General features: G+C 45.6%; 1 protein-coding gene across 1 annotated transcript in view; it reads left to right on the forward strand.

The window, feature by feature from the left end:
- The first annotated feature begins 435 nt into the window (after positions 1 to 435).
- The window catches only part of TBXAS1 (thromboxane A synthase 1), a 165858-nt gene continuing 139067 nt past the window's right edge, over positions 436 to 27226 (forward strand). Inside the window, exons 1-2 of the mRNA XM_044246702.1 lie at positions 436 to 568; positions 16535 to 16783. Of these exons, the coding sequence (XP_044102637.1) occupies positions 16695 to 16783 (89 nt within the window). The 5' untranslated portion in view covers positions 436 to 568; positions 16535 to 16694. The remainder of the gene's footprint in view (positions 569 to 16534; positions 16784 to 27226) is intronic.

The raw sequence follows: 27226 nt of genomic DNA on the forward strand, positions 1-27226 counted from the left end.
CAGCACAGAACCGCAGCTGACAGCGAGTGCCATGGGACATGGGCTGGGGAGAGAGCCAGAGCACTGCCAGACAGCAGCATCCTCCCATCTTACAGGCTGCTTGCCCTTTGTCCCTGATCCTGAACTGACTATTGGGTTTGGCCTTTTTTGGGGGGGGGGAAGGGGGCTCAGTCATGCCACCTTCCACCCTGTTCTAGTAGCTGGCTTCCTCTGCAGAAATCGTTGGACTGAGAGCATACCCAAGATGGGACCTACCTGGGACAGGAATGCTATGTGTTCGCCAGACTTCTCTCTCTCCATTTCCAGCCTCCTCTGCAGGTAGGTGTGGCCACGTCTGAATTGTGGCCAAGGACATCAGGATAGCTGATAAACATGCCACTCCCAGGCCTGACCTGTAAAAACCTTCCTCACACCTTTTCTCTTCCCTTTTCCCCTTCACCAGCTGGTTGAGGATGACCCAGCAGAGGCATCTGCTGGGTAGTGGGTGGCGGGGCCCCAAAACGGAAGGAGCCTGAGTCCCCAGTCACTGAGCGGAAGGCTGTGTGAACGCCCACATTTGGACTGTCAGGTGAGTAAGCGATAGATTCCTCTAGGGTTAAGCCCTTGAGAGACGGGGGCTTCTTGTTACTATCCGTATTCTATCCATTCTCTTTCCCTTCCTGCCCCATCGGGATTCTGGTCTTGTCTCTGTACTGCTGTTTTGGGGCCTGGGATCCCACTACTGGCTCATGTATGTATTTCCTTGAAAGCACTGCTGCCAAAACTCCTGATTAACTTCCGCTTTGGGATCCCCATCATCAGGTCCCACGCATGTGTCCCCATGCCCTCTTTCCTCGGCGTGGGGACTTTGCAGTACTGACTTGCTGGGAATACCACGGCGGCCACGCATCAGACTCTGGATTCTGCTTGTTGGGTGGGAGGGCAGTTTGTCTCCACAAGGCCTGCCCCACCTCCAGTGATAGGAGGTGAGAAATGGCTGATCTGGGCACTGGCTTGCCTGAAAGCTCCAAGACTCGCCTTAAGGCAGTCAAGACATCTGCTGACTCCCCACGTTCACAGACGCAACACTGTGAGATCACCGACATGTAGCCACAATCAGCCACGCGGCATGCCCGGAGAGATCCGATGATAATTTTTGAAAGTACTAACATCTGAGGAGCTGAGATCATGGGTGACACAAATTGATAGAGAAGCGGAGATGTGAAGGACATAGAGAGGGTCATGTCTGATTAGCGGTATCAAGAGCAGCCTGTGGTCAAGGGCATCTCCCGCCTTCTGAAGAAAGGCACAGTCAAGGTCTGAACGGTAGCCCAGCTTCAGGGCCCCCACTGTGTGACTGGGGCGCCCGGTGACCTGTGGATGTTAGACTGTCATCTGATGAGCTCCACACTCATTTTAATAGTGAAAGCAGATGGGACAGTTGGCCTGAATAGCAGTCTGTCACTCTCCTGCTTGAAGCCTTTCCTTCAATGGCTCCCTGCTCCTTTTGGAAGGAGGGAGTACATTTTTCACAGGGCCCAGCCGATCTTAGGTGTTCTGACCGCTAGCTAGCCTCCTGCAGCTGCCAAAGACTTCCACTGGCACTTGCTGGGTGGGCCCCAGTCTTGCTGGCCTCTGCGATCTTCGGGCACACCCAGCACGGTGCCAGCACCTGGCACAGACTCAACAGAGAAACACTGATGGCTACGCTGAAAGGCACAGAGCCCTGAGAAACCACTGCAGTCGGGGTCGGGGGAGCAGAGAGCGGCGATTGGAGTGGATCCTGCTCTAGATACGAGCTCTAGGAGATGGAAGACTTGTAGCTTGTTTGCCTCACGAGGGTGTTCCCATCGCCCAATGCCGGCCACGTGCCAGTGTGTTCGTGGAGCCAGTGGAGTGAACGTAAGAACGGACGGGTGAGGCACCTGCATGGCTCCGTCGGATAAGCGGCTCTTGATTGTGGCTCAGGTCATGATCTCAGGGTCCTGGGATCGAGCCCCGCCTGGGACTTGGGGATCAGCGGGGAGGACTGCTTGAGGATTCTCTCTCTCCTTCTCCCTCTGCCCTTCCCATTGCTCGCTCTTTCTCTCAAATGAGTAAATAAATCTTAAAAAAAAAAAAAAGTGGGTAAAGGGAGTGGTGACCAGAATGAGCGAGACCTCACAGGTGGAAACAACAGCGCTGGGTCATGAACTGGCCAGTGGTGGCAGGGGGCAGGGGAGGGCGGGGGCGGGAGAGAAGGAAGAGTCAAGGATGAGCCCCCGTTTCCGACGTGGGAGCAGAGTGGGAGGAGGAGTGATTTACTGACATGGGGAGCACGGGAGGAGGGTGAAGAGTTTAACGGGGACGGAGGCTGGGACGACAAGTCTAGTTTTAGACATTTCGCGTCTGTTAGTGGGATATCTGGGAGCAGGGCACCACAGGCAGGGGATGAATGTCTGAGCCTGGGCCCCGAGAACGGGGCTGGGAGAACAGATTCGGGACTGAGCGGCTCACGGATGCTAATTAAAGCCGCGCGAGGGTCGGCGCTGGCAGTGTGACAGGCGGTGTGGTCGCACAAGGATACGGGAAGTGCGGTCCCTGCCCTCACAAGCCACACAAAGTCAAGATGCGACATAGATCTTACAACTGTCCGCGAACCCGTCCGTGTCTCCATAGCAACCTCGAGGAGAGGAGAGAGTTCTGTCCTCATCGCGGGAGGGGAAACCCGCACAGATGGCCGCTGTCCCCCACCCCCGCCTCCGGGTGCAGGAGGTGGTTTCACTTCACGCGGGTCCCCCCGTAGTGGCACCTGGAAATCCTGCTGCAGCCGGTGCAAACCTGCATCTTTTCCCACCTCACACCTCTCAGGCATGGGGCCGCAGAGATGACGGAGAAGGCTGCGTCAGCCCTGCCCAAGCCTCCTCCTCCCTGGTTCTGCCTCTCCACGCCCGCCGCTGGGCCACAGCCATTCTGGGGGTGGCCGTGATGACCCACGTTGCCAAATCCAAAGATGCTTCAGCAACCACCTCACTTGACCCTTCTGCAACATTCACGCCCTTGGCCATTTCCTGCTCCTTCCAACCGTCCTCCTGTGGCTTTGGTGAAAACATCCCCAGACCGCATATGAAGTGCTTGCCGTGCGTCATGAGCTCGGCTGAGCAGCCCCACAGGCACCCCGGTTTCCTCACGACCACCTTGCAAAGCGCGTACCGCTGTCCCCACTTCACAGACGACAGACTGAGGCACCGAGGGGTTCAGTAACTTTCCAAGCTAGAGAAGCCTTCAAGGAGCCGGGTCACTGGAAAACCAAGAGCTACATCCTCACGCAGGAACACGGGGTCCCTCTGCGGGGTTTCCTGCTCTCTCAGACCATCCCTCCTCAATTGCTTTTCAAGCTCCGTTTGGACACCATCAACCCCCGCTGCCATGCCCCTGCTTCTCCCAAAGTTGCTGTTCCTGGTGTTCCTCCCATGACCTGCTTTTAAACACCCAACCTGTTCTCTGTGGCCACGTCGTCCTTATGGCGGCACCCCCTCCACGTACAGATGGCTCTCGAAACAAAAAGCCTTGCCTGCTTCAGATTTCTCTCCTGACCCGGCTGCCTTCTAAGGACCTTCACTGGTGTGGCCACCAGGAGCTCGGCAGTCTCACCCCTGAAGCCACACTCATTCCCTGGTACTCATTCCTCTTCCCCAGTCCTTCTTGTGGTGCATGGCACGCGTGGTCTCAAGCAACGGAGCTAGAAATTGGGGCGTTATCCTCAACAACCCCTTCTTCTTCACTCCTATACTCCATCAATGACCAGCTAAGGTCGATCCTGCCTTCCCAGTGATCCCAAAGCACAGTCTTCTCTTCCCCATTTCCAGCTCTACGGCTTCATGCAGGCCAGTATCTCTTACCTAGATGGCCAAGCAGCCTCTTCGCTGGTCTCCCCATCTCTCTGACCCATCCGATCTGCCTCCTGAGGGAAGTTTCTAAAAACAAGTCTCATTGTGTTATTGCTCGACTTAGGTCCTCCTCTGGCTCCCCATGGATCCTAGAATAACATGTAAACTTTTTTTTTTTAAAGATTTTATTTATTTATTTGATAGAGAGAGATCACAAGTAGGCAGAGAGGCAGGCAGAGAGAGAGAGAGAGGAGGAAGCAGGCTCCCCGCAGAGCAGAGAGCCCGACGCGGGACTCGATCCGAGGACCCTGGGATCATGACCTGAGCCGAAGGCAGTGGCTTAACCCACTGAGCCACCCAGGCGCCCCACGTGTAAACTTTTTGGCATGGCCCGCAATGGTTTGCGTGACCTGGGCTCTGAGTACCTGCCCCTTCTCCCTACTTGCTGCGGCTTCCTATACCTCAGGGCAAGAGTGAGCTGTGTTCTCTCCGCTAAGCACATCTGTCCCATTCTCATCACTTAGTGACGTCACCTGTCCCGTCTAAAGATAACGTGTTGTCTGTGCAAATTTTTACCAATCTTCTCCCTCCTGTTTTTGCCCACCACCCCCACCCCCCACCCTGTACATACTTGTCACAGTATCTTTCACGCTGAGGACACTTACATATTTACATTTCTGCTTCCCTATCCTGGGAAGAGCGTTTGTTGGTGGTGAGACCTAGGTCTTCTACATTGGGATTCAATTCCTGGAGCCCAGGGCTTAGCAATTGTTCACTAAATGTTTGTTAAAAGAATGGATGAGCCCCCCTCCTCTGACCCCACATTCTCAGAAATTGGATGGAGAAGCTCTAAGATACTGGATGGAGTTGAAGAGCTTGTTTTCCCCTTCCAGAAGGGGCCCTCGTGTCATCTGCAAGGAGATAAAACAGCTCATAGGTGCACACCATCCCTGCATCTTCCTTAACTGTAGCAGCTCTGTGCCCCAGGGGGGAAACATAAAGATAAACTGTATCCCGACCATGGGCTGGCTTGGTGAACTATATGCATTTTTAAGCCAAAATGTGACTTTAGATTTAAGAGCGAAAACACTAGGTTTCAAGCCAGAAGATGGGGGCCTGAGCCTGGCCTCCAAGTTTCAGTCCTGTTACATCTCTGAGCTCCAGCCTGGGAATGAAAGGTCTTGCTTACCTACTCCTCCGGGCTGATCTAGGCTGAAATGAGGTTCTGTGTAAATGTTCTCTGAACTTCTATGGTGCTGGATAAGCCCCATTGTCCTTTCACTCAGGGCCCTACTGGGAAGGGAGAATGTCCCCTGTGCCTCAGACCGCCCTGAGACATCAGGCTTAGGGCAGGCCAGCTGGGAGCCTTCAGCAGAAAAGGAAGGCACCGCTCAGACATCTGCATAGGCAGTTTTTAAACACAGAGAACATGGAGGAAATACCACAGAATTTATGGAGTGAAAGCTTTAAAAAGAAACACAAGACTTAAGTCAAAACAGCTGACTCAACTCTGGGGGAGATGTCTGTCTGGATGTAGGAGAAAAAAGGGATGGACTTGGGGTGGGTTGAGAGAGAAGGAGCAAAGCTCTGTGGGGTGTCCCACCAGGTAGGGTAAGTGGGCACCTCGACACACAGCCTGACAGAAGGAGAACTGAAACTACCTCTGGGTCGGGGGGAAGCATCCACCAGCCTCTTGGGAATGCGTATCTTTGGGTGCCCCCCTCCCACTTCGAAGACTGTCGCTTGGGATGTCCTTCCCCAAGGCCATAGCGATATGTACAAGGATGTTCACGGCTGCCTCATTTGTAGTTGGGAATGATTGGAAACAATTCAAATGTCATTCGGCGAAGGACAGGCTGAATGAGTCAACACGTCTGTTCTGTGGGATCCGAGGAAGCCAGTGACGTACATCTATCTCTAGGTGTGACGCAGAAGGCTACGCATGCCATAGTAAGTGAAAAAGATGAGTGGCCGGAGGGCACGAGTATGATGATCTTGTTTTTATAAAAACTAAGAAGATACCTCCATTTGTATTTGCACAGAAAAGGATGTAAGGGGATATGTGCTAATTTGTTGACAGAGTTCATCTCTAGGAATTACAGAGAGAGTCCTAGATTTTTAAGAGAGGACTAGAAAGTTGATTTTTTAAAAATAGATATACCATTGAAAAGAAAATATTCAGAGAGTAAAGGCCTAATGTTTAATTATAATAAGCATCTTGGCGACAGTCTGTCCTTCACTATGGAAAACCCCCAAAATGTCCCTGCATTGCATCATAGATTTCAAAATTGTGATACATTCCTAATCACGTTACTCTCTGATAAAAATCCTTGCTATCATTCATCTCTGATCCTTCCACTCCATCTTGGCTAATTTACTATCTGGAATCACTGAGTTTTATCTCTGCTTTGATGCTAGTGTGGAAAGGGGGGGGTGCTGATCTCTCCCCAGCCTTCACAGCTCCCCCAAATCACAACTCACATAGGAAGGGCTCCAGAAATACCAGTCAGAGAAAGGAATGAATGAACTCAGTCACTTGGGGAGCTGGCAACCCCGCAAGGAAGTCAGACTGCTCTGAACTGGCCACTGGGATTCAGAGATGCTCTGGGAACAAGGCAGGACCCGTGCCAGGCTCAGGCTGGGGGGTGAGCAGTGTGTTCTAGATGAAGAGCCTGAAGAGGGAGACGAGAGAACCACGTTTTATCCCTACGGGATTTTGTGCCCGTCACTTTCCCCTTCTGGGTTTTTATTCCCTCTGTAAATGAGAGTTGGGTTCCGTCACATTTCTCAAAGCATGTTCCTAAGAACCACATCTGGTTGTGCTCATAAATGCCCCTTCACAAGAATTCTGTGGTCACAGAACGATGCCGTTCCCTGCATGCCACTCTCTGAGCTTCACAAGGCACATTAGCAAGTTCAAGCCTCTGAGAGGTGGTTCAGGAAATACGCTTACTTATTGATGCTTACACCAGCATTTTCTCATGTTTATTTCACCTTGGAATCTTAAAAAAAAATTTTTTTTTTCCTGAGCTTCTCTCTGATAGATACACCGGCCTTAGCAATATCTGAGGTCCTTCCAGCTCTCTGAATCCATGGCCACAGTGATGTGCTGCTTCTACACCTGCTAGCTCTGCCCCCAGGCCCCATACTGTGGCTCCTGTGATTGAAAGCACCATACTTCACAGGACCCTCGATGGAGCCTAGCTCTGTTTTGTTAGGGGAGGAATACAGAGGTCCCTTATATTCTCAGTGCAATCCTGATCAGATGGGACCGAGGAGATGTAGACTATGGAGAGGGGAGTGGACATCAAAAGGGGTGAGCTGGAGTGTGAGGTACATAGGTGCAGCTGTTGGTGGCACCTACATAGGGATGAAAAACAGGTAGGCACGGCACATGCTGGAGAGAAGAGAAGTACTGGGAAGGTACCGCATCCTTGTGTGCTTTGCTATCCTATTTGTGGCTGTGGCTTTCCTCTTCCTCTGGATTTAAATACTATTTGTATATTGTGCCTTCCATATTTGCATATAATCTTTTGATTAGGAAAATGGGCTTTGGAGTCCTACATTCCACGTCTGAGTTTCTTTTATAAGAGGGAGTTACTACAAAGCTTTGCATGACTGAGTGAGTTAACACATGTGAATGCTCTTAGAATAGCAACTGGCCCATAGTTGCTACTCCATAAATGGCATTGTTGTTATTCATTATTATTATTTATGTTTTCAGCCAAGATTCTTCTCCAACTTGATAGCTCCACTCAGATGTCTCCCAGACATTTCAGACTAAACAGGACCCAAACTGAATTCTTGATTCTTCCCACCAATATCCCATCTTCCTGAACTCAGTAACTGTCACCTCTACACATTGACCCACAGCTCGAGTCAGAAGCCTTGGAGTCAGACTTGTTTCCTCCCTCCCCTTCCCTATCATACCCCATCCACTGGGAAATTCTGTGGTCTACTACTAAATATCTTCCCCCCCATCTTTTATTTATTTATTTTTGAGAGAGAGAGATATCACAAGTAGGCAGAGTGGCAGGCAGAGGGAGAGGTAGAAGCAGGCTTCTGGCTGAGCAGGGAGCCTGACTCAGGGCTTGATCCCAGGACCCTGGGATCATGACCTGAGCCAGAGGCAGATGCTTAATCTGGGTGGGGGAGCCACCCAGGTGCCCCCTAAATATCTTTTAAATTCATCTACTTCTTTTTCCTTCCATGCCTGCTCTATCCAAGCTGGCTTATCTCGGGACAAATCAATGGTCTAAGTGTCCTCCTTGCTTTTCCTCTTGCTCTTTTCCAACAAATTCTCCATGTGCGGCCAGAATGCTTTTGCCAAATATAAATATGAGCATGTTAAAACTCTAAGAGGCACATAAAATGAAACCCACGCTTCTCACTGTGGCTTTGTGCTGTCTGGCCTCTATTGACCATCTCCACCTCTTAGGGAAGAGATGCCTCCCTGAGCTGGTCCACTCCACCGCAGCAGGACTGGCCTCATTCCAGTTCCCACCCCGGGAATTCTTTCCCACCTTAAAGCCTCTGTCTGTGTCACCCTGTTTCCCCAGAAGGCTTTGCCCATGGCTCTTCAATGGAGAAACCAAGCTTCAAGCTTTTCCTTTCCACAGAGATTTCCCCTGCAACACTCCCTTGGTGGGTCTCCCTAGTTGTTCTTAGACCTAGCCCCATGTTCATGGCCTTCAAAGCACTGCTCTCAACTTGCAATTACTTATTTATTTGTTGACATGTTTATTGTCCCTCTCTCCCCTGAGACATTTTCCCACAGCCTGGGTCAACTTCCATTTTTCAAATACTGTCAACTTAGCCCAGAGCCTGGTCCCCCATACATATTGAGTGAATGGATGAATATCGTGGTGAGTGAATGACTCACTTTCTGATACACCCTTCCCATTATTAAAAGTGTAATACGCTGACTAATAAGCAAAAAATGATTCAGTATACTTTAGTCAGATAAGCTCAGAGGTAGAACAAAGGACCCATGCCTATGAGCCTATGCACACACTTTTAGACATGGGAGAAATCCTCCAATTCAGGAAGAGAATGCAGACACAAGGCAGGATCTTTGGTCACTTCCAATGGCCAGTCACCAAGGACCCCTTGGGCCCCAGGAACCAATGAACATTGTGGGATGATGTCCTCAGGGTCACCAGCATTTTCTTTCTTTCTTTTTTTTAATAAACATATAATGTATTTTTTTTAATTTTTTAAATTTTTTAATAAACATATATTTTTATCCCCAGGGGTACAGGTCTGTGAATCGCCAGGTTTACACACTTCACAGCACTCACCATAGCACATACCCTCCCCAATGTCCATAACCCCACCCCCCTCTCCCAAACCCCCTCCCCCCAGCAACCCTCAGTTTGTTTTGTGAGATTAAGAGTCACTTATGGTTTGTCTCCCTCCCTATCCCATCTTGCTTCATTTATTCTTTTCCTACCCCCAAACCCCCTATGTTGCATCTCCACTTCCTCATATCAGGGAGATCATATGATAGTTGACTTTCTCCGATTGACTTATTTTGCTAAGCCTAATAGCCTCTAGTTCCATCCACATCATCGCAAATGGCAAGATTTCATTTCTTTTGATGGCTACATAGTATTCCATTGTGTATATACACCACATTTATCCATTCATCTGTTGATGGACATCTAGGTTCTTTCCATAGTTTGGCTATTGTGGACATTGCTGCTATAAACATTCGGGTGCGTGCCCGTGCCCCTTCAGATCCCTATGTTTGTATCTTTAGGGTAAATACCCAGTAGTGCAATTGCTGGGTCATAGGGTAGTTCTATTTTCAACATTTTGAGGAACCTCCCAGGTGTTTTCCAGAGTGGTTGCACCAGCTTGCATTACCACCAACAGTGTAGGAGGGTTCCCCTTTCTCCACATCCTCTCCAGCATCTGTCATTTCTTGACTTGTTAATTTTAGCCATTCTGACTGGTGTGAGGTGATATCTCATTGTGGTTTTGATTTGTATTTCCCTGATGGTGAGTGATGTGGAGCATTTTTTCATGTGTCTGTTGACCATCTGGATGCCTTCTTTGTAGAAATGTCTGTTCATGTCTTCTGCCCATTTCTTAATTGGATTATTTGTTCTTTGGGTGTTGAGTTTGCTAAGTCCGTTATAGATTTTGGACACTAGCCCTTTATCTGATATGTCATTTGTAAATATCTTCTCCCATTCTGTCAGTTGTCTTTTGGTTTTGTTAACTATTTTCTTTGCTGTGCAAAAGCTTTTGATCTTGATGAAGTCCCAATAGTTCACTTTTGCCTTTGCTTCCCTTGCCTTTGGCGATGTTCCCAGGAAGAAGTTGCTGCGGCTGAGGTCGAAGAGGTTGCTGCCTGTGTTCTCCTCAAGGATTTTGATGGATTCCTTCCTCACATTGAGGTCCTTCATCCATTTTGAGTCAATTTTCATGTGTGGTGTAAGGAAATGGTCCAATTTCATGTTTCTGCATGTGGCTGTCCAATTTTCCCAACACCACTTGTTGAAGAGACTGTCTTTTTTCCATTGGACATTCTTTCCTGCTTTGTCAAAGACTAGTTGACCATAGAGTCGAGGGTCCATTTCTGGGCTCTCTATTCTGTTCCATTGATCTATTTGTTTTTGTGCCAGTACCATGCTGTCTTGATGATGACAGCTTTGTAATAGAGCTTGAAGTCCGGAATTGTGATGCCACCAACTTTGGCTTTCTTTTTCAATATTCCTTTAGCTATTTGAGGTCTTTTCTGGTTCCATATAAATTTTAGGGTTATTTGTTCCATTTCTTTGAAAAAAATGGATGGTATTTTGATAGGAATTGCATTAAATATATAGATTGCTTTAGGTAGCATAGTCATTTTCACAATATTTGTTCTTCTAATCCAGGAGCATGGAACATTTTTCCATTTCTTTGTGTCTTCCTCAATTTCTTTCATGAGTACTTTATAGTCTTCTGAGTATAGATTCTTAGCCTCTTTGGTTAGGTTTATTCCTAGGTATCTTACGGTTTTGGGTGCAACTGTAAATGGGATTGACTCCCTAATTTCTCTTTCTTCTGTCTTGTTGTTGGTGTAGAGAAATGCAACTGATTTCTGTGCATTGATTTTATATCCTGACACTTTACTGAATTTCTATATGAGTTCTAGCAGTTTTGAAGTGGAGTCATTTGGGTTTTCCACATAAACTCTCATATCATCTGCGAAGAGTGAGAGTTTGACGACTTCTTTGCCGATTTGGATGCCTTTAATTTCCTTTTGTTGTCTGATTGCTGAGGCTAGGACTTCTAGTACTATGTTGAATAGAAGTGGTGATAATGGACATCCCTGCCAAGTTCCTGACCTTAGCAGAAAAGCTTTCAGTTTTTCTCCATTGAGAATGATATTTGCGGTGGGTTTTTCATAGATGGCTTTGATAATATTGAGGTATGTGCCCTCTATCCCTACACTTTGAAGAGTTTTGATCAGGAAGGGATGCTGTACTTTGTCAAATGCTTTTTCAGCATCTATTGAGAGTATCATATGGTTCTTGTTCTTTCTTTTATTAATGTATTGTATCACATTGATTGATTTGTGGATGTTGAACCAACCTTGCAGCCCTGGAATAAATCCCAGTTGGTCGTGGTGAATAATCCTTTTAATGTACTGTTGAATCCTATTGGCTAGTATTTTGGTGAGAATTTTCGCATCTGTGTTCATCAAGGATATTGGTCTGTAGTTCTCTTTCTTGGTGGGATCCTTGTCTGGTTTTGGGATCAAGGTGATGCTGGCTTCATAAAATGAGTTTGGAAGTTTTCATTCCATTTCTATTTTTTGGAACAGTTTCAGGAGAATAGGAATTAGTTCTTCTTTAAACGTTTGGTAGAATTCCCCGGGGAAGCCATCTGGCCCGGGGCTTTTGTTTGTTTGGAGATTTTTGATGACTGTTTCAATCTCCTTACTGGTTATGGGTCTGTTCAGGTTTTCTATTTCTTCCTGGTTCAGTTGTGGTAGTTTATATGTCTCTAGAAATGCATCCATTTCTTCCAGATTGTCAAATTTGTTTGTGTAGAGTTGCTCATAGTATGTTCTTATAATTGTTTGTATTTCTTTGGTGTTAGTTGTGATCTCTCCTCTTTCACTCATGATTTGATTTATTTGGGTCCTTTCTCTTTTATTTTTGATAAGTCTGGCCAGGGGTTTATCAATCTTATTCTTTCAAAGAACCAGCTCCTAGTTTCATTGATTTGTTCTATTGGTTTTTTTTGTTGTTGTTTGTTTGTTTGTTTCTATTTCATTGATTTCTGCTCTGATCTTTATTATTTCTCTTCTCCTGCTGGGTTTAGGGTTTCTTTCTTGTTCTTTCTCCAGCTCCTTTAGATGTAGGGTTAGGTTGTGTACTTGAGACCTTTCTTGTTTCTTGAAAAAGGCTTGTACCACTATATATTTTCCTCTCAGGACTGCCTTTGTTGTGTCCCACAGATTTTGAACCATTGTGTTTTCATTATCATTTGTTTCCATGAATTTTTTTCAATTATTCTTTAATTTCCTGGTTGACCCATTCATTCTTTAGAAGGATGCTGCTTAGTCTCCATGTATTTGGGTTTTTTCCAAATTTCCTCTTGTGATTGAGTTCTAGCTTCAGAGCATTGTGGTCTGAAAATATGCAGGGAATGATCCCAATCTTTTGATACCGGTTGAGACCTGATTTAGGACCCAGGATGTGATCTATTCTGGTGAATGTTCCATGTGCACCAGAGAAGAATGTGTATTCTGTTGCTTTGGGATGAAATGTTCTGAATATATTTATGATGTCCATCTGGCCCAGTGTGTCATTTAAGGCCTTTATTTCCTTGTTGATCTTTTGCTTGGATGATCTGTCCATTTCAGTGAAGGGAGTGTTAAAGTCCCCTACTATTATTGTATTATTGTTGATGTGTTTCTTTGATTTTGTTATTAATTGGTTTATATAGTTGGCTGCTCCCACGTTAGGGGCATAGATATTTAAAATTGTTAGATCTTCTTGTTGGACAGATCCTTTGAGTATGATATAGTGTCCTTTCTCATCTCTTATTATAGTCTTTGGCTTAAAATCTAATTGATCTGATCTAAGGATTGCCACCCATGCTTTCTTCTGATGTCCATAAGCATGGTAAATTGTTTTCTACCCCCTCACTTTAAATCTGGAGGTGTCTTCGGGTCTGAAATGAGTTTCTTGTAGGCAACATATAGATGGGTTTTGTTTTTTTATCCATTCTGATACCCTGTGTCTTTTGATTGGGGCATTTAGCCCATTAACATTCAGGGTAACCATTGAGAGATATGAATTTAGTGCCATTGTATTGCCTGTAAGGTGACTGTTACTGTATATTGTCTCTGTTCCTTTCTGATCTACTACTTTTAGGCTCTCTCTTTGCTTAGAGGCCCCTTTCAATATTTCCTGTAGAGTTGGTTTGGTGTTTGCAAATTCTTTCAGTTTTTGTTTGTCCAGAAGCTTTGTTTTTTTAAAAGATTTTATTTATTTATTTATTTGACAGAGAGAGAGAGAGAGAGAGATCACAAGTAGGCAGAGAGGCAGGCAGAGAGAGAGAGAGAGGAGGAAGCAGGCTCCCCGCTGAGCAGAGAGCCCGACGCGGGACTCGATCCCAGGACCCTGAGATCATGACCTGAGCCGAAGGCAGCGGCTTAACCCACTGAGCCACTCAGGCGCCCCTGTCCAGAAGCTTTTAATCTCTCCTATTTTCAATGATAGCCTAGCTGGATATAGTATTCTTGGCTGCATGTTTTTCTCATTTAGTGCTCTGAATATATCATGCCAGCTCTTTCTGGCCTGCCAGGTCTCTGTGGATAAGTCTGCCCTCAATCTAATATTTTTACCATTGTATGTTACAGACTTCTTTTCCCAGGCTGCTTTCAGGATTTTTCTTTTTAAAGATTTTATTTATTTATTTGACAGAGAGAGATCACAAGTAGGTAGAGAGGCAAGGCAGAGAGAGAGGAGGAAGCAGGCTTCCTACGGAGCAGAGAGCCCGATGTGGGGCTCGATCCCAGGACCCTGGGATCATGACCCGAGCCGAAGGCAGAGGCTTTAACCCACTGAGCCACCCAGGCGCCCGATGCTTTCAGGATTTTCTCTACAAGTCACTAAGACTTGTAAATTTTCCTATTAGGTGACAGGGTGTGGACCTATTCTTGTTGATTTTGAGGAGGGTTCTATGCACCTCCTGGATTTTGATACTTGTTCCCTTTGCCATATTAGGGAAATTCTCCCCAATAATTCTCTCCAGTATACCTTCTGCTCCCCTCTCTCTTTCTTCTTCTTCTGGAATCCCAATTATTCTAATGTCGTTTCATCTTATGATGTCACTTATCTCTCGAATTCTCCCCTCGTGGTCCAGTAGCTGTTTGTCCCTCTTTTGCTCAGCTTCTTTATTCTCTGTCATTTGGTCTTCTATATCACTAATTCTTTCTTCTGCCTCATTTATCCTAGCAGTGAGAGCCTCCTATTTTGATTGCACCTCATTAATAGTTTTTTTATTTCAACTTGGTTAATTTATTTCTTTTATTTCTCTAGAAAGGGCTTTTATATCTCCTGAGAGGGTTTCTCTAATATCTTCCATGCCTTTTTCAAGCCCAGCTAGAACCTTGAGAATTGTCATTCTGAACTCTATATCTGACATATTACCAATGTCTGTATTGATTAGGTCCTTAGCCTTCGGTACTGCCTCTTGTTCTTTTTTTTGTGGTGAATTTTTCCGCCTTGTCATTTTGACCAGATAAGAGTATATGGAGGAGCAAGTAAAATACTAAAAGGGTAGCAAAGACCCCAGGAAAATATGCTTTAACCAAATCAGAAGAGAGACCAAATCGTGGGGGGGGGGAAGGGGATACAAAGAGGTTCAGGAAAAAAAAGAAATAATTAAAAAAAGAAAACGAATAAAGAAAAAAAAAGGAAAAAAATATATATTAGATAAACTAGTTAAAAAACGTTAAAAAGGGTAAAAGTTAAAAAAATTCAGCAGAAGAAGAAAAAAAATAAAACAACAACAACAACAACAAATTAAATTAACTGCAAGACTGATGAATCATTAGGAGAAAGCCATGAGTTCAGTGCTTTGCTTTCTCCTCCTCTGGAATTCCACTGCTCTCCTTGGTATTGAACCTGCACTCCTTGGTAGGTGAACTTGGTCTTGGCTGGATTTCTTGTTGATCTTCTGGCGGAGGGGCCTGTTGTAGTGATTCTCAAGCATCTTTGCCCCAGGCGGAATTGCACCGCCCTTACCAGAGGCTGGGCTGAGTAATCTGCTTGGGTTTGCCTCCGGGAGCTCTTGTTCCCTGAACGCTTTCCCGTAGAGTTCCGGAGGACGGGAATGAAAATGGCGGCCTCCTGGTCTCCAGCCTGGAGAGCAGAGAGCTTGGGCCCCACTCCTCAGTGCGCCCTCAGAGAACAGCGCCCAATCACTCCCGTCTCCCTGGCCTCCGGATGCGCTCCGAGCTCACCCAGGCTGCGGCCGGTTCAAGGTAACCCCGAGCTGAAAGCTCACTCCTCGGCTCTGTCTCTGTAGCCGGCTTCCCTGTTCTTTTTTTTTTTTTTTAAGATTTTATTTATTTATTTGACAGAGAAATCACAAGTAGACAGATAGGCAGGCAGAGGGGGGGGGGGAAGCAGGTTCCCCGCTGAGCAGAGAGCCCGACGCGGGACTCGATCCCAGGACTCTGAGATCATGACCTGAGCCGAAGGCAGAGGCTTAACCCACTGAGCCACCCAGGCGCCCCACCGGCTTCCCTGTTCTAATACCTGTAAGCTCTGCGACACTCAGACACCCCCGATCCTTCTGTGACCCCGCGTGCGCTTCACCCCGGTTTAGCCTCTGGAGCGATGTCCCTAAGTGGAACAGACTTTTAAAAGTCCCGATTTTGGGGGCGCCTGGGTGGCTCAGTTGGTTGGACGACTGCCTTCGGCTCAGGTCATGATCCTGGAGTCCCAGGATCGAGTCCCATATCGGGCTCCCAGCTCCATGGGGAGTCTGCTTCTCCCTCTGATCTTCTCCTCGCTCATGTTCTCTCTCACTGTCTCTCTCTGAAATAAATAAATAAAATCTTTAAAAAAAAAAAAAAAAAAAGTCCCGATTTTGTGCTCTGTTGCTCCGCCGCTTGCCGGGAGCCGCCCCCCCGCCCCGGGGTCTATCTTCCGGTCACTTTGGATTCACTTCTCCGCCAGTCCTACCTTTCAGAAAGTGGTTGATTTTCTGTTTCTAGAATTGCTGTTCTTCTTCTCTTCGATCTCCCGTTGGATTTTTAGGTGTTTGCAATGTTTAGATAAGCTATCTAGCTGATCTCCTGCTAGCTGATGTGTCCTCAGCCTGCTACTTCTCCGCCATCTTGACTCCTCTCCAGCACTTTCAATCAGGCTGATATTTGATTCCATTTTTTTTCTGGGACATTCAGAGTCTCCAGACCCCATATCTTCACTGAATTATGAATTAATTTTTTGGAAGGGGAGTCTTTCTCCATAGACTGCTGGTCAGAGTAGAAATCTATGGTTGCAACCATTTAGCGTCTCAACAAACATGGGACCAGTCCTGCTGCTACTTGCCTGGGAAGTTAACATAAATGTTTATTGACAGTGCTGTCCTCCAGAAAATAGTTGCTGATTCATTGCCTTACACTGAAACCCTGTGTTTTTTCCTTTCTCTTCCTTCCTCTTTATAAGGAGACACTCTGACCGAGAGCACATTTTGGGGACCCACTTGATGTGATGTGGTCTTGGTTGCCTGATCCTTCTTCCATCTGTGGATCGTGGTCCCTGTGACAGCAGGGGGTCAGCCTCCCTCTTTCCTCCGGAAGATCACTCTTCTAGGGACTCAGCGACAATGGAAGTCTTGGGGTTTCTCAGACTAGAAGTGAATGGCCCCATGGTGGCAGCGGCCCTCTCAGCGGTCCTCTTGGCCCTCCTGAAGTGGTAAGTCAGCCTCCAAGTTCCCACGAACCCACCGTGACATTGTCAGCATCGGCCGCCCTGGAGCCTCGCTAGAGCCAGGGCGGGGGATGTGGGAGTGTTTTTCTTCTCTCCTAATCTAGAGGGAGTTGAGTATTAACACAGCTTCAGAATTAAAAGCAAACAGCCAGGTTAATCTTTTGCTAAACCGCATGAGATCGAGGTGTCAGGAAAGGCTGGTGATTCAGTGACTGAGAAAGCTACACATAATTAAGTTTGAAAGATGGAAAGAGAAACAAATTGGAAAGGTTTGGGGGGAAGCATTTCCTCGTGTGCGTCACATCTTCTCCCCTTGCTTTTCTGAGATCTGCTCCCCATGATGGGGATACTGTGGATTCAGCCTCTTAATTCATGGGACATTAAAAAACGGGAGGGACATAGGAACTGTCTGGCATCGTGGGCCACTTTGCAGGAGGACACGGGCAGGGATTTCTGTGGGTTTAGGGAAAAGTGGTGGAACTAATTTTCTAGTTTTCTGCTATTTGGTAGAAGGGAATGGATTCTGGTGATTGGAGTACACGAGCCCCTAAAAGGATCTCGGATTTGAACTGAGAGTAGCTTCCTGTTACCTGGTTAATTCCACAGGAGGCTTTCAAAGTCCAGCTCTGCCGAAGGCCTATGCCTGTCGAGGGAAAGGCGCACAATATGGGCCCATTTATGCATATGCCCCCAGCTGGTTTAACTCACTACAGTCACCCACTTGATCCAAAGCACCTGGATTTTCGTGGTTCCGGTTTTTGAGGAGAAAGTGGAAAAATTAATGGAGAACTTGAGTTTGAGCAGAATTTCAATTTATGTTTCCGGTGGTAATAAAGCCTCCCCTAGATTAATAACTGGGAAAGCACTTTGAAAAGCATCAAGCATTATGCAAATGCAAGGTATTATTCTTTTGGAATTTGCATAGCTGAAAATGGAATTCACGTTTGATGTTCTGTGATGATGAAATGACTTCTTGGAAATTGGCTCTGAAACTCAGCTTCAGTCCCAGTGCTGTTTTTGCTTTTTAACTGGTTTAATTATCTTTTGAACTTTTCTCAGTGCAGCTTATCTTGCCTTGAAACCAGCCACATGCAAAACCAGGAGCCACGAGTTGCTCCTCCCACCCCCACCTTCCCACTCATCCATCTCAAAGTATTCCTGTGCTCAGGGATGCCTATTCCTCAGTCTGGACACATTGTAGGTGCTTAGTAGATGGCAGCCACCATCATGTACGCTAACGCAGAGGAAGAGAAGTCTTTAGTGCTTCAGGTACATATATATATTTTTAAAAGATTCTATTTATTTATCTGACAGACAGAGATCACATGTAGGCAGAGACACAGGCAGAGAGAAAGGAGGGGAAGCAGGCTCCCCACTGAGCAGGGAGCCCGACACGGGGCTCCATCCCAGGACCCTGAGATCATGACCTAAGTCAAAGGCAGAGGCTTTAACCCACTGAGCCACCCAGGCGCCCCTCAGGTATATTTTAAATTTCTTCTTCATAGGATTATGAATCTATTTTCCCATCAATAGCTATGCTCTGACTGTGGTTCTCAAAGAGTGTCCCGTCTGAATCCTCCAGGCCGTTTCACAGCATTAATGTTGGTATTAGACACTTTTCTACACGTTTCTGTCTCTGTTGTGTGTGTTTTCTTCCCCCCGCCTCAGCTCCCGGCTCAGTGCCTGACTTATGGCATGGCCTCGATTAATGTTTGATGAACGAATGAATGAACTGCATACGTTAGTGTCCTTCTGGTCATGGAAAGGGGCATGTGTCCTGACTGATAAGCTGCTGAAACTGGATGTGTATCATTTGTGTAGATCAGGAAGTCGCGGACAATAGCACCGCACCATTCAGCAAGGCAGCTGTGCATCTGTGATCCACTCCTGGGGCCATATTAATAACCTCGACCAAAGACACAGAGATTAGATAAAAGCATCAAGCAGCCACGGTAAACAGGAAGTGAAAGCTGACTTCCGTTTGATATCTTAAAAATATTTGTTGATCTGTTAATTTATGCCAGGCCTGGAGTAGAGGCTTTCTAGTACAAGGTCATGAAACAGGGGGTCGGGATCGGATGCCCGAGGCAGGGGGAGACATGGAGGCTCTGGGGTAAGCATGGTGTCTGGAGGGAATCATGCTGAAGGAGAGCAGGCAGCAGAAGACAGTGGCTGCAGCCGTGACTCTAGAGTTCCAGGGTCTATCCCTTGATCCAGCTCAAGGTGACCATTCTTGGGCTCTCAAGCCTCCTCTTCTAGGTAAGGCTATAGGGATCCTCTTAGCAACGGACTCCGGCTTGAATGAGGTGGGCTCTCTCCTCCTGCTTCCTCTCCTGAGGGGTACTTGTGGAGAGAAAGCAGTGCTCAGGGAAAGCTGGAGGTAGACAGATCCCCATAGCCATCTTGCTCCCAAGAAGACACTGTGGAGGGTGGCTCGTCTTGATCATTCAAACTCCTTTGTCTTTCCTTTGAGAATCATCTTTGCCACTGGGTCAGATAAGAGTGTCAGGGAGAGCCTAAACTCTGAGAAAGTAGAATTAGGAGGATTGCGTCTTGCCTCGCGCATTGGCCTGTGAGTTCCTGCCAGGGAGGGATGAGGTCTCATGTCTCACTGCAGTTCCAGAAATCTCTGTCTATGGCACATATGTCCTTCTAGCATTTGGTTTAATGGCAGTAAAGGTAAGAAGTACACATTCATGAGCCCAGCACCCAGGACTTAGGGTTTGGCTCTTGCCTCTTCAGTGGCTTCCTCTCCCCCATAACCTGTTCTGAAAGTGGTCGTGTTGCTGCCTGTGTCCTTCCTTTGCCCTTCCATGCTTGGAATTCCCTTCCTCTTCTCTTTCCTTCAGGGCTCAGTTCAGGGGCATCTCCTCAGGGGAGCTTTTCCTCTTTGTCCAGAGCACTTAGGAGTCCCCACTCAGTGCTGTTTTTATCATATCTCCCATCACACTCCCCCCATACCCCAATGCCCAGCCTGTGGCACTGGTGCATTGCAAATGCTAGCTGAAGGCTAATTCCAGCCTCTGATCTCTGTTGGTATTTTTCTTGCTGGTTCTTCTCTTAGCCTTCCCAGATCACTACAGATCTTAACAGTTGTGCCCACACGAGTCACCCCTTTTCCTGAAAGCCTGTTGTGTTTTCAGTTTGTACCAACTCAGTGACCCCTTTTTAAATTGTTGCTGTAGGCCCAGACGCACTGTCAAACAGAGACCATGAGGTCTACTAATAAAGACTTCTTAATCATGAAGTGCATATGTGAATTTGAAAGAAGAAAGCAAAAGAGTCAATTGCATTCAAAAAGAGACCATTATAAAACAGGCACAGTATATTTCTATAGTTTTCCTCAAAGTGCATTTGACACAATTTTCAACAACACGTATTCAAATCAACAGTTGATGGGGTATCAGGGGATCAAGGCTGCCCCACTGGGGCTGGAGCGGACATGTAGAATGTATTAGCCAGAAGTACATGAAACACACACAAAGGTGATTAACTCACATGACAAGACATTTTCAGCTCATTTTTTTTCTGGGTAAAATTGTTTGAAAGTTTTACTTCTGGAAAAGATTTACTGTATAAGAAGTAAGTTGTATGAACTGAATATTGCTAGAGACAACTTTAACTTCTAGTGTATTTAAACTTTCAAGCACACCTAATACTTGGCAGCTGGATTCCTGATGGCAAAGATTGCTTTATTCTTTAAAAGAGCATAAGGAAGTGGCCCAAATATTAACACCGGTTTTTCTTCCTTGGTGGGATTACAACTGATTTCTATTTCTTTTTTTAGTCTTTTGACAGCTTCCATATTTCTTTCATGCATATGAGTTACTGAGCAAAAAATACAAAATAAAAAAAGAGAGAAACTTTACTAAAAAGAAGAGGAAATTGCTCTTCTCCAGTAGTGAAGAGGAAACCAGTTTTATGCTTTGGGCGTGGAAGTTTTCAGGATGATAATCTCATTATTTCTACCAATAGAGTAGAATGTACAGGGGAATTTGGAGTGATGGGAGAGCTTCTTGGCTAATTAGGCAGTGCAAAAAGTAAACTGTAATGGTTCCATTAAGTAGCTAAACAGTCGAAGAAGGTAAATGTATGAATACACTGGAAGGTGAGAAGGGCTGTCTTGGAAAGATGCAAAGGCTTTTAATGCCAGGCTGCATTTAAAGCTCAGGAGCCCAAGACTCAGAGGGTATGAATCAACTGGTTGTTAAAACAGGAATCAGGCTGCTTTAGGGTTCTGATCAAGGCTCATTCTAAGACCAGGTTAAGGTAAAATGTTACTGGTGATTTTTTTTTTTTAAGAATTTATTTATTTATTTGACAGAGGTCACAAGTAGGCAGAGAGGCAGGCAGAGAGAGAGAATGGAGGAAGCAGGCTTCCCGCTAAGCAGAGAACCTGAGCCGAAGGCAGAGGCCTTAACCCACTGAGCCACTCAGGTGCCCTGTTACTGGTGATTGTTAAGACTTACAACTATAATGAAAATTACTGGACCAGAAAGTATCATGGTATCTCTTGGTCCAAGAGAGCTTGCTTTACATACGGGAGGACTAGATTCTAATTCTAAGCCCAGACTCTATCCAGTAGTCTAGATAATCTAATCCTAGACCATATTCAGAAGAAACCATATCTCCCTGGGTGGCAAGGAAGACTTAATATCCACCAATCACTTGACATAATACATTGCACTAGCAGAATGGAGCAAAAAAAAAAAAAAAATCCCATATAATCATCCCAATAGATGCAGAAAAAGCATTTGATAAAATTCAACTTCCTGTTCTGTTAAAGATTTTCAATGGATTAGCTATAAAAGGAATATACCTCAGTATGATAAAGACTGTATATGACATGCCCACAGCTAACTTTATACTTGACAGTGAAAAGATGAAAACCTTTCTCTAGGATCAGAATAAGACAAGGATGCCCACTCTCACCACTCCTATTCATTATAAAGCCAGAAGTGTTAGCCAGAGCAATTAGGCAAGAAAAAGAAATAATAGGCACCCTAAGAGGAAAGAAAAAAGTAAAACTGTTTGTTCATAGATGACATGATCTTATGTATAGAAAATGCTAAAGACTCCGTCAAAAAGCTATGAGTTAATAAATGAATTCTGTACAGTTGCAGGATACAAAATGAAACATACAAAAATCAGCTGCATTGCTTTATACTGGCAACAAACTATATGAAAAGAGATTTAAAGAAAACAATCCCAGTTACAATAGCATCAAAAATAGTAAAATACTTAGGAATAAATTTATCCATGCAGGTAAAAGATCTGTACACTGAAAATTATGACATTGATTAAAGGAACTGAAAAAGATACAAATAAAAGGGAAGAGACCCAGTGATCATGGATTAGAAGAATTAATATTGTTAAAATGTCCCTACAACCCAGAGTAATCTATAGATTGAATGTAATCCTATCAAAATTCCAATAGCATTTTCCATAGAAATAGGAAAAAAAATCCCGACATTTTTATGCCACAAAAGCAATCTTGAGAAAGAAAAACAGAGCTAGAAGCATCATACTTCTGGATTTCAAATTATATGACAAAGCTGTAGGGTCAAAATGGTATGGTTCTGCATAAAAACAGACATATAGACCAACGAAATAGAAGAAAACATGCAGAAATAAACTCATGCTTATATGGTCAATTAATTTTTGACAAAGGAGCCAAAAACACACAATGGAAAAATGGATAGTGTCTTCAATAAACGATGTTGGGGAAACTAGATAAGAACATGCAATAGAATGAAACTGGACCCTTATCTTATACCACAGCAAAAAAATAGCTCAACATGGATTAATGACTTAAATGTAAGACCTGACACTGTAACATTCCTAAAAGAAAACAGAGGGTATAGCCTTTTGATAGTGGTCTTGGCAACGATTTTTTTTTATATGACACTAAAGGCACAAGCAACAAAAGCAAAAATAAACAAGTGAGACCACATCAAGCTAGAAAGCTTCTGCACAACAAGGAGAACACTCAGTAAAGGGAAAAGACAACCTACAGAATGGGTGAAAATATTTGCAAACCATATATTTGAACAGGGGTTAATATCCAACATATATAAGGAACTCACACAACTTAATAACAACAAAACAAAACAACCCAATCAAAAAATGGGCAAAGGAACACAATAGATGTTTTTTTTTCAAAGAAGACGTACTAATGGTTAAGAGGTATAGGAAAAAGTGATTAACATTACTAATTACCACAGAAATGCAAATCCAAGCCAAGAGCAGTCACCTCAACGCTTGTTAGAATGACCATCATGAAGAAGACAAAAGATAACAAGAGTTGGCGAGCACGTGGAGAAAAGGGAACTTTCAGGCACTGTTGGTGGAACACAGATTGGTGCAGCCACTATGGAAATAGGGAAGTCCCTCAAAAAATTAAAAACAGGGCCACCACATGATCCAGCACTCCCACTGCTGAGTACATATCCAAAGGAAATGAAATCAGCATCTTGAAGGGATATCTGCACTCACAAGTTTGTTGCAGCATTATTCACAATAGCCAAAGGATGGAAGCAACTTTAAGTGTTATTGACCCATGGATGGATAAATTGTGAACCAAATGGACAAGCTATATTATTCAGCTTTAAAAAAGAGGGAAACCCACCATTTGTAACAATGTGGATGAGCTTGGAGGGGATTATGTTACATGAAATAAGCCAGACACAGAAAGACAAATATGGCATGATCTCACATAGATGCGGAATCAAAAAGTTGCCTCATGTAAGTCGCGAGTAGAATGGTGTTTGCCTGGGGCTGGAGGGTGGGGGGGATGGGGAGATGTTGGTCAGAGAGTACAAACCTTCAGTTATAGGACAAACAAGCTCTAGAGACCTAATGGACAGCCGGGTAACTGCCGTTAGTAATAATGTTGAATACATGAAATTTCCTAAGAGGTTAATCTTAAGTGTTCTCACCACACACACACATACAAATGGTAACTATGTGAGGTGATGGAAGAGTTAGTTAGCTTTATTGTGGTAATCATTATACAGGTATACCTATCTCAAACACCAAGTTGTATACCTTAAATACATATAATTTTCATTTGTCAATCTTACATCAATACGCTTAAAAAAAACAACAAATACCATTGGGCTGGTTTCAAGGTGAGAAACCTTGAATTTGTCAGAGCAAGGAAGCCACATAGTATAATCAGGAGAGAGAAAGAGGTATAATCAGAGGGAGGGAGAGAGAGGTGTCTAGCTGCAGAATAAGGGTATTTGAAGATCAGTTTGGCTACCATTTTTCAAGTTCTGTTCCTAAAAATGTTTGGGGAATGAAGTAGGCAGTAACCTTCTTGGAGATTCATAGCCTGTCAAAGGTCCCCAAAGTTCTGCAGTCAAGAAATGTTTAACTTCACTTAACCCAGTTTTCCTGAGTTTACTGGATTAAGAAATGCTATGTATGGCTATGGTGAAGGGCGATCTCGACCAGCTAAGATATTCCCTTGCAAAGAGCGATCAGATGTGTTGGTGCTGGTCAGGCAGCTGCGTAGCCCGGTGGAAACAGAGGAGTAAAATATATGTGGAAGATCCCTCTACAAGCTTCGAGGCTACAGGGTTGATGATGTTTACTTCCGGCCACAGAGGGTATGGAGTCTAGTGGGTAAAGGAGGGCCAGTGTGCAGGCTGGCTCCGGTTCAACCTTGAAGTGAACGGAAAAACACAGTCCTCCAACGATGGCAGGAATGCTGTCCCGGGGGGTGGGGAGCATCCCTCCTCATCTGCTGGGAATGCCACTAAAGCACTTCCTGCATGGTGTGGGCGCTTGGCCCCCATGAGCACTGAGTGCCTTCTAGATCTGGACTCTATGCAGGGGCCAGTCTGTACAGGACCAGCCATAGCTGGTGAAAAGCAAGTCAGATAACACAAGTGGTCCACTAGGAACTGCTCGCTCTTCTGCCTGGACACCCTACTCATCCTCAGCAGTGGTTCCGGGGGAGAGGAGAGAAGGTCCCAGGAGCCAGGAAACACTCTGACAAAGCAGCTTTTCAGGGCCTCATTATGGCTTTGTGCACGACTCTCTTTTGCCTTCCAGCCCTCGCTCCTCAGACTTTATGGGTCGCCAGCCTGTCTGGGGTGGCTATGGGATGCGGAAGGGTCTGGGGCTGGGACTGGAAAGAGAAGGACGGATTGATGTGGCAGAGGAGAGAAGGGAGAAATTTCGGGTGAGAAAGTGTCACGGTTTCAGGGTTTGTACCATTTGGTGGAACAGAACATTAACGGTGTGAATAATGGACACATTTTAGAAATACATTTTAAAGGCCATGGATAATTTCCAGTGCCCCAGAACATCTACAGAAGGATGCATACTATTTCCCTTTTTGGTTTTTTGTGCTTTTTGTTTAGGATATGATGGGTCCTTTGGTTTAATAACTCAGTGATGGGCTTGGAGATAAAATTGAACCTGCTTAAGAAAACTAGGTCTGTGCTTCCTTGAGGACCATTTTCACAGAATATGATTTTTTTTATTTTCTCTCTTTTAAATAGTTATACACAATATCCCTAGCCTTCCCCTCACTTTATTGATTTTCCAGAACGAGAGTACGAGGCGTGACTATAAAGTAACGTGACTGATTATTTTAGCATACACACCAGAACTTATACAGCCAAATGAATTTTATGACCTTCAAAGGCATTTTCCTGATAGGCTGAACCTTTACTGCAGATATGCCGCTATCAGAAATCACATTCTAGGCACTTTTCTTTAGGAATGGCCCGTGGTGTCTGGAGGCCGTCTCTCGACAACCTCAAGGCAACTGGCTGTCATCTTTTTGAGAATGGATTGATTTTTTTAAAAAAACAGTCCAAATTTTGGCAAATAGGTGATTAGACTGGGCAGCGTTATTTTTGGCTCAAAATAAAATGTGATTATAAAACAATAAGGCTTCTTGTTCACTCAAGAGGAAGCCTGGGGTTTCTGGGGAGGGGCCCCCTCACGGGTCATATGCATTGTTCTTAGCTTTTTTGGTTTGTTTTGTTGTGAAGAAAACAACACCAATATTCTTAATACTTGAGGTCATACTTCTCTTATCTCACGAGAGTTCAGGCTTCTCATAGCATCTACTCTTTGGGCAGGGATAAAAGCAGAATCTCGTTCATTCTATAGACAAGGCAAATAATCGCATTTATGTTGGCGCCTTACTGTGATTCTTGAGTACATGCTTGGTGCTGCTTTCCCTGGGAGAACAGTGGCTCTTCCAGAAATAAAGTAACTGAACGACCCCTTCCCTCCACCTAGGCTGTCACTTGCCACTGGGGAAAGTGCCCTCTCTTTAGGAACCTGAGCAGCACGGCAGGGATTTCTACGCATAACATATTTCTACGTATAACGTATCTCTGAACGGAACGTTCCGAGTTCAAAGTTCTGGGGACGGAACTTTGGCGAGAGAAGGAGCAGTCAGGGCTGCTCCGCATTGGTGCTTCTGTTAGGAAGAGCCACCTCATTCCTGGTTTGCCAAAATATGTGATGTTGCATAGCTTCTCTGGGAACAGGCAGGGGTGGCGTGTGGGCTGGGTGGGGAGATCCCAGAGCCCTGGGCTGTCAGTTGCCTTCGGACCCCTGACAGAGTCCGGCATGGGGCCACGCTGCTGGGCCACCCTCCACTTCCATATGTCCTTACAAAGGTGTGTCTTGGTTTTCACCACAGCAGAAGCAATTCCTGAACATGGTCCCAGAAGGAGGATGGCCCTTTCTTTGCTCAAAGGTGTCTGGAAAAAAAGGGTCAGAGATGGCCTGAAAGCAAAGCCAACCTTGACGAATAGTGGCTTCAACCAAAACTGTTTTCTGAGCACCACACACAGACACCCTAGGGACAGCCAGTCCTGTGCACCAGAACCAGCCTCAGCCCCCACATGTCAACCGAAAGGTGCTCTCAGATCCTCCTCCGCATCTCCCCTGCCTGCACACAATACGCCCCTTCTTCTCTCCTACTCTTGCTCCCTCATCACAGTCCCTGCTCCTCCTCTCTCTGTGGACACCCCAGTTAGCCTTTCAGACCTTGCCAAATGCCACTCTTTTTGAAGGTGACCTTAACCAGCCAGGCCTCAGGAGCCCGGCCCACCTCGAACTTCCCTAGAGCCCCGCTGTGTCTATGGCCATCTCGGTATTTACTGTATTATCTTACTGTGTGGGCATGTGTCCTGTCTTCTTAGCCTGACTCCAAGCCCCTGAGCACAGGGCTGAACTTGAGCCAGTGAGCGCCTTGTGCATAGTAGCTGCTCAATAAACGTTAATGCTCGTCCCCATCCCTCAGGTCACTGAGATGCACATGTGGGCCTGTGAGCACCGGGCATGGCAGGATCAGTCTCCCTCCCACTCGCTTGCACGCTAGGGGCCCTGTGTTCCCAACACCTAGCAGAATGCCTAGCACGTGGCTCACTGAAAGTAAATAAATGACTTCTA

Source organism: Neovison vison, chromosome 4 (genome assembly GCF_020171115.1).
Source record: "Neovison vison isolate M4711 chromosome 4, ASM_NN_V1, whole genome shotgun sequence".
NCBI classification, from domain to species: Eukaryota; Metazoa; Chordata; class Mammalia; order Carnivora; family Mustelidae; genus Neogale; species Neogale vison.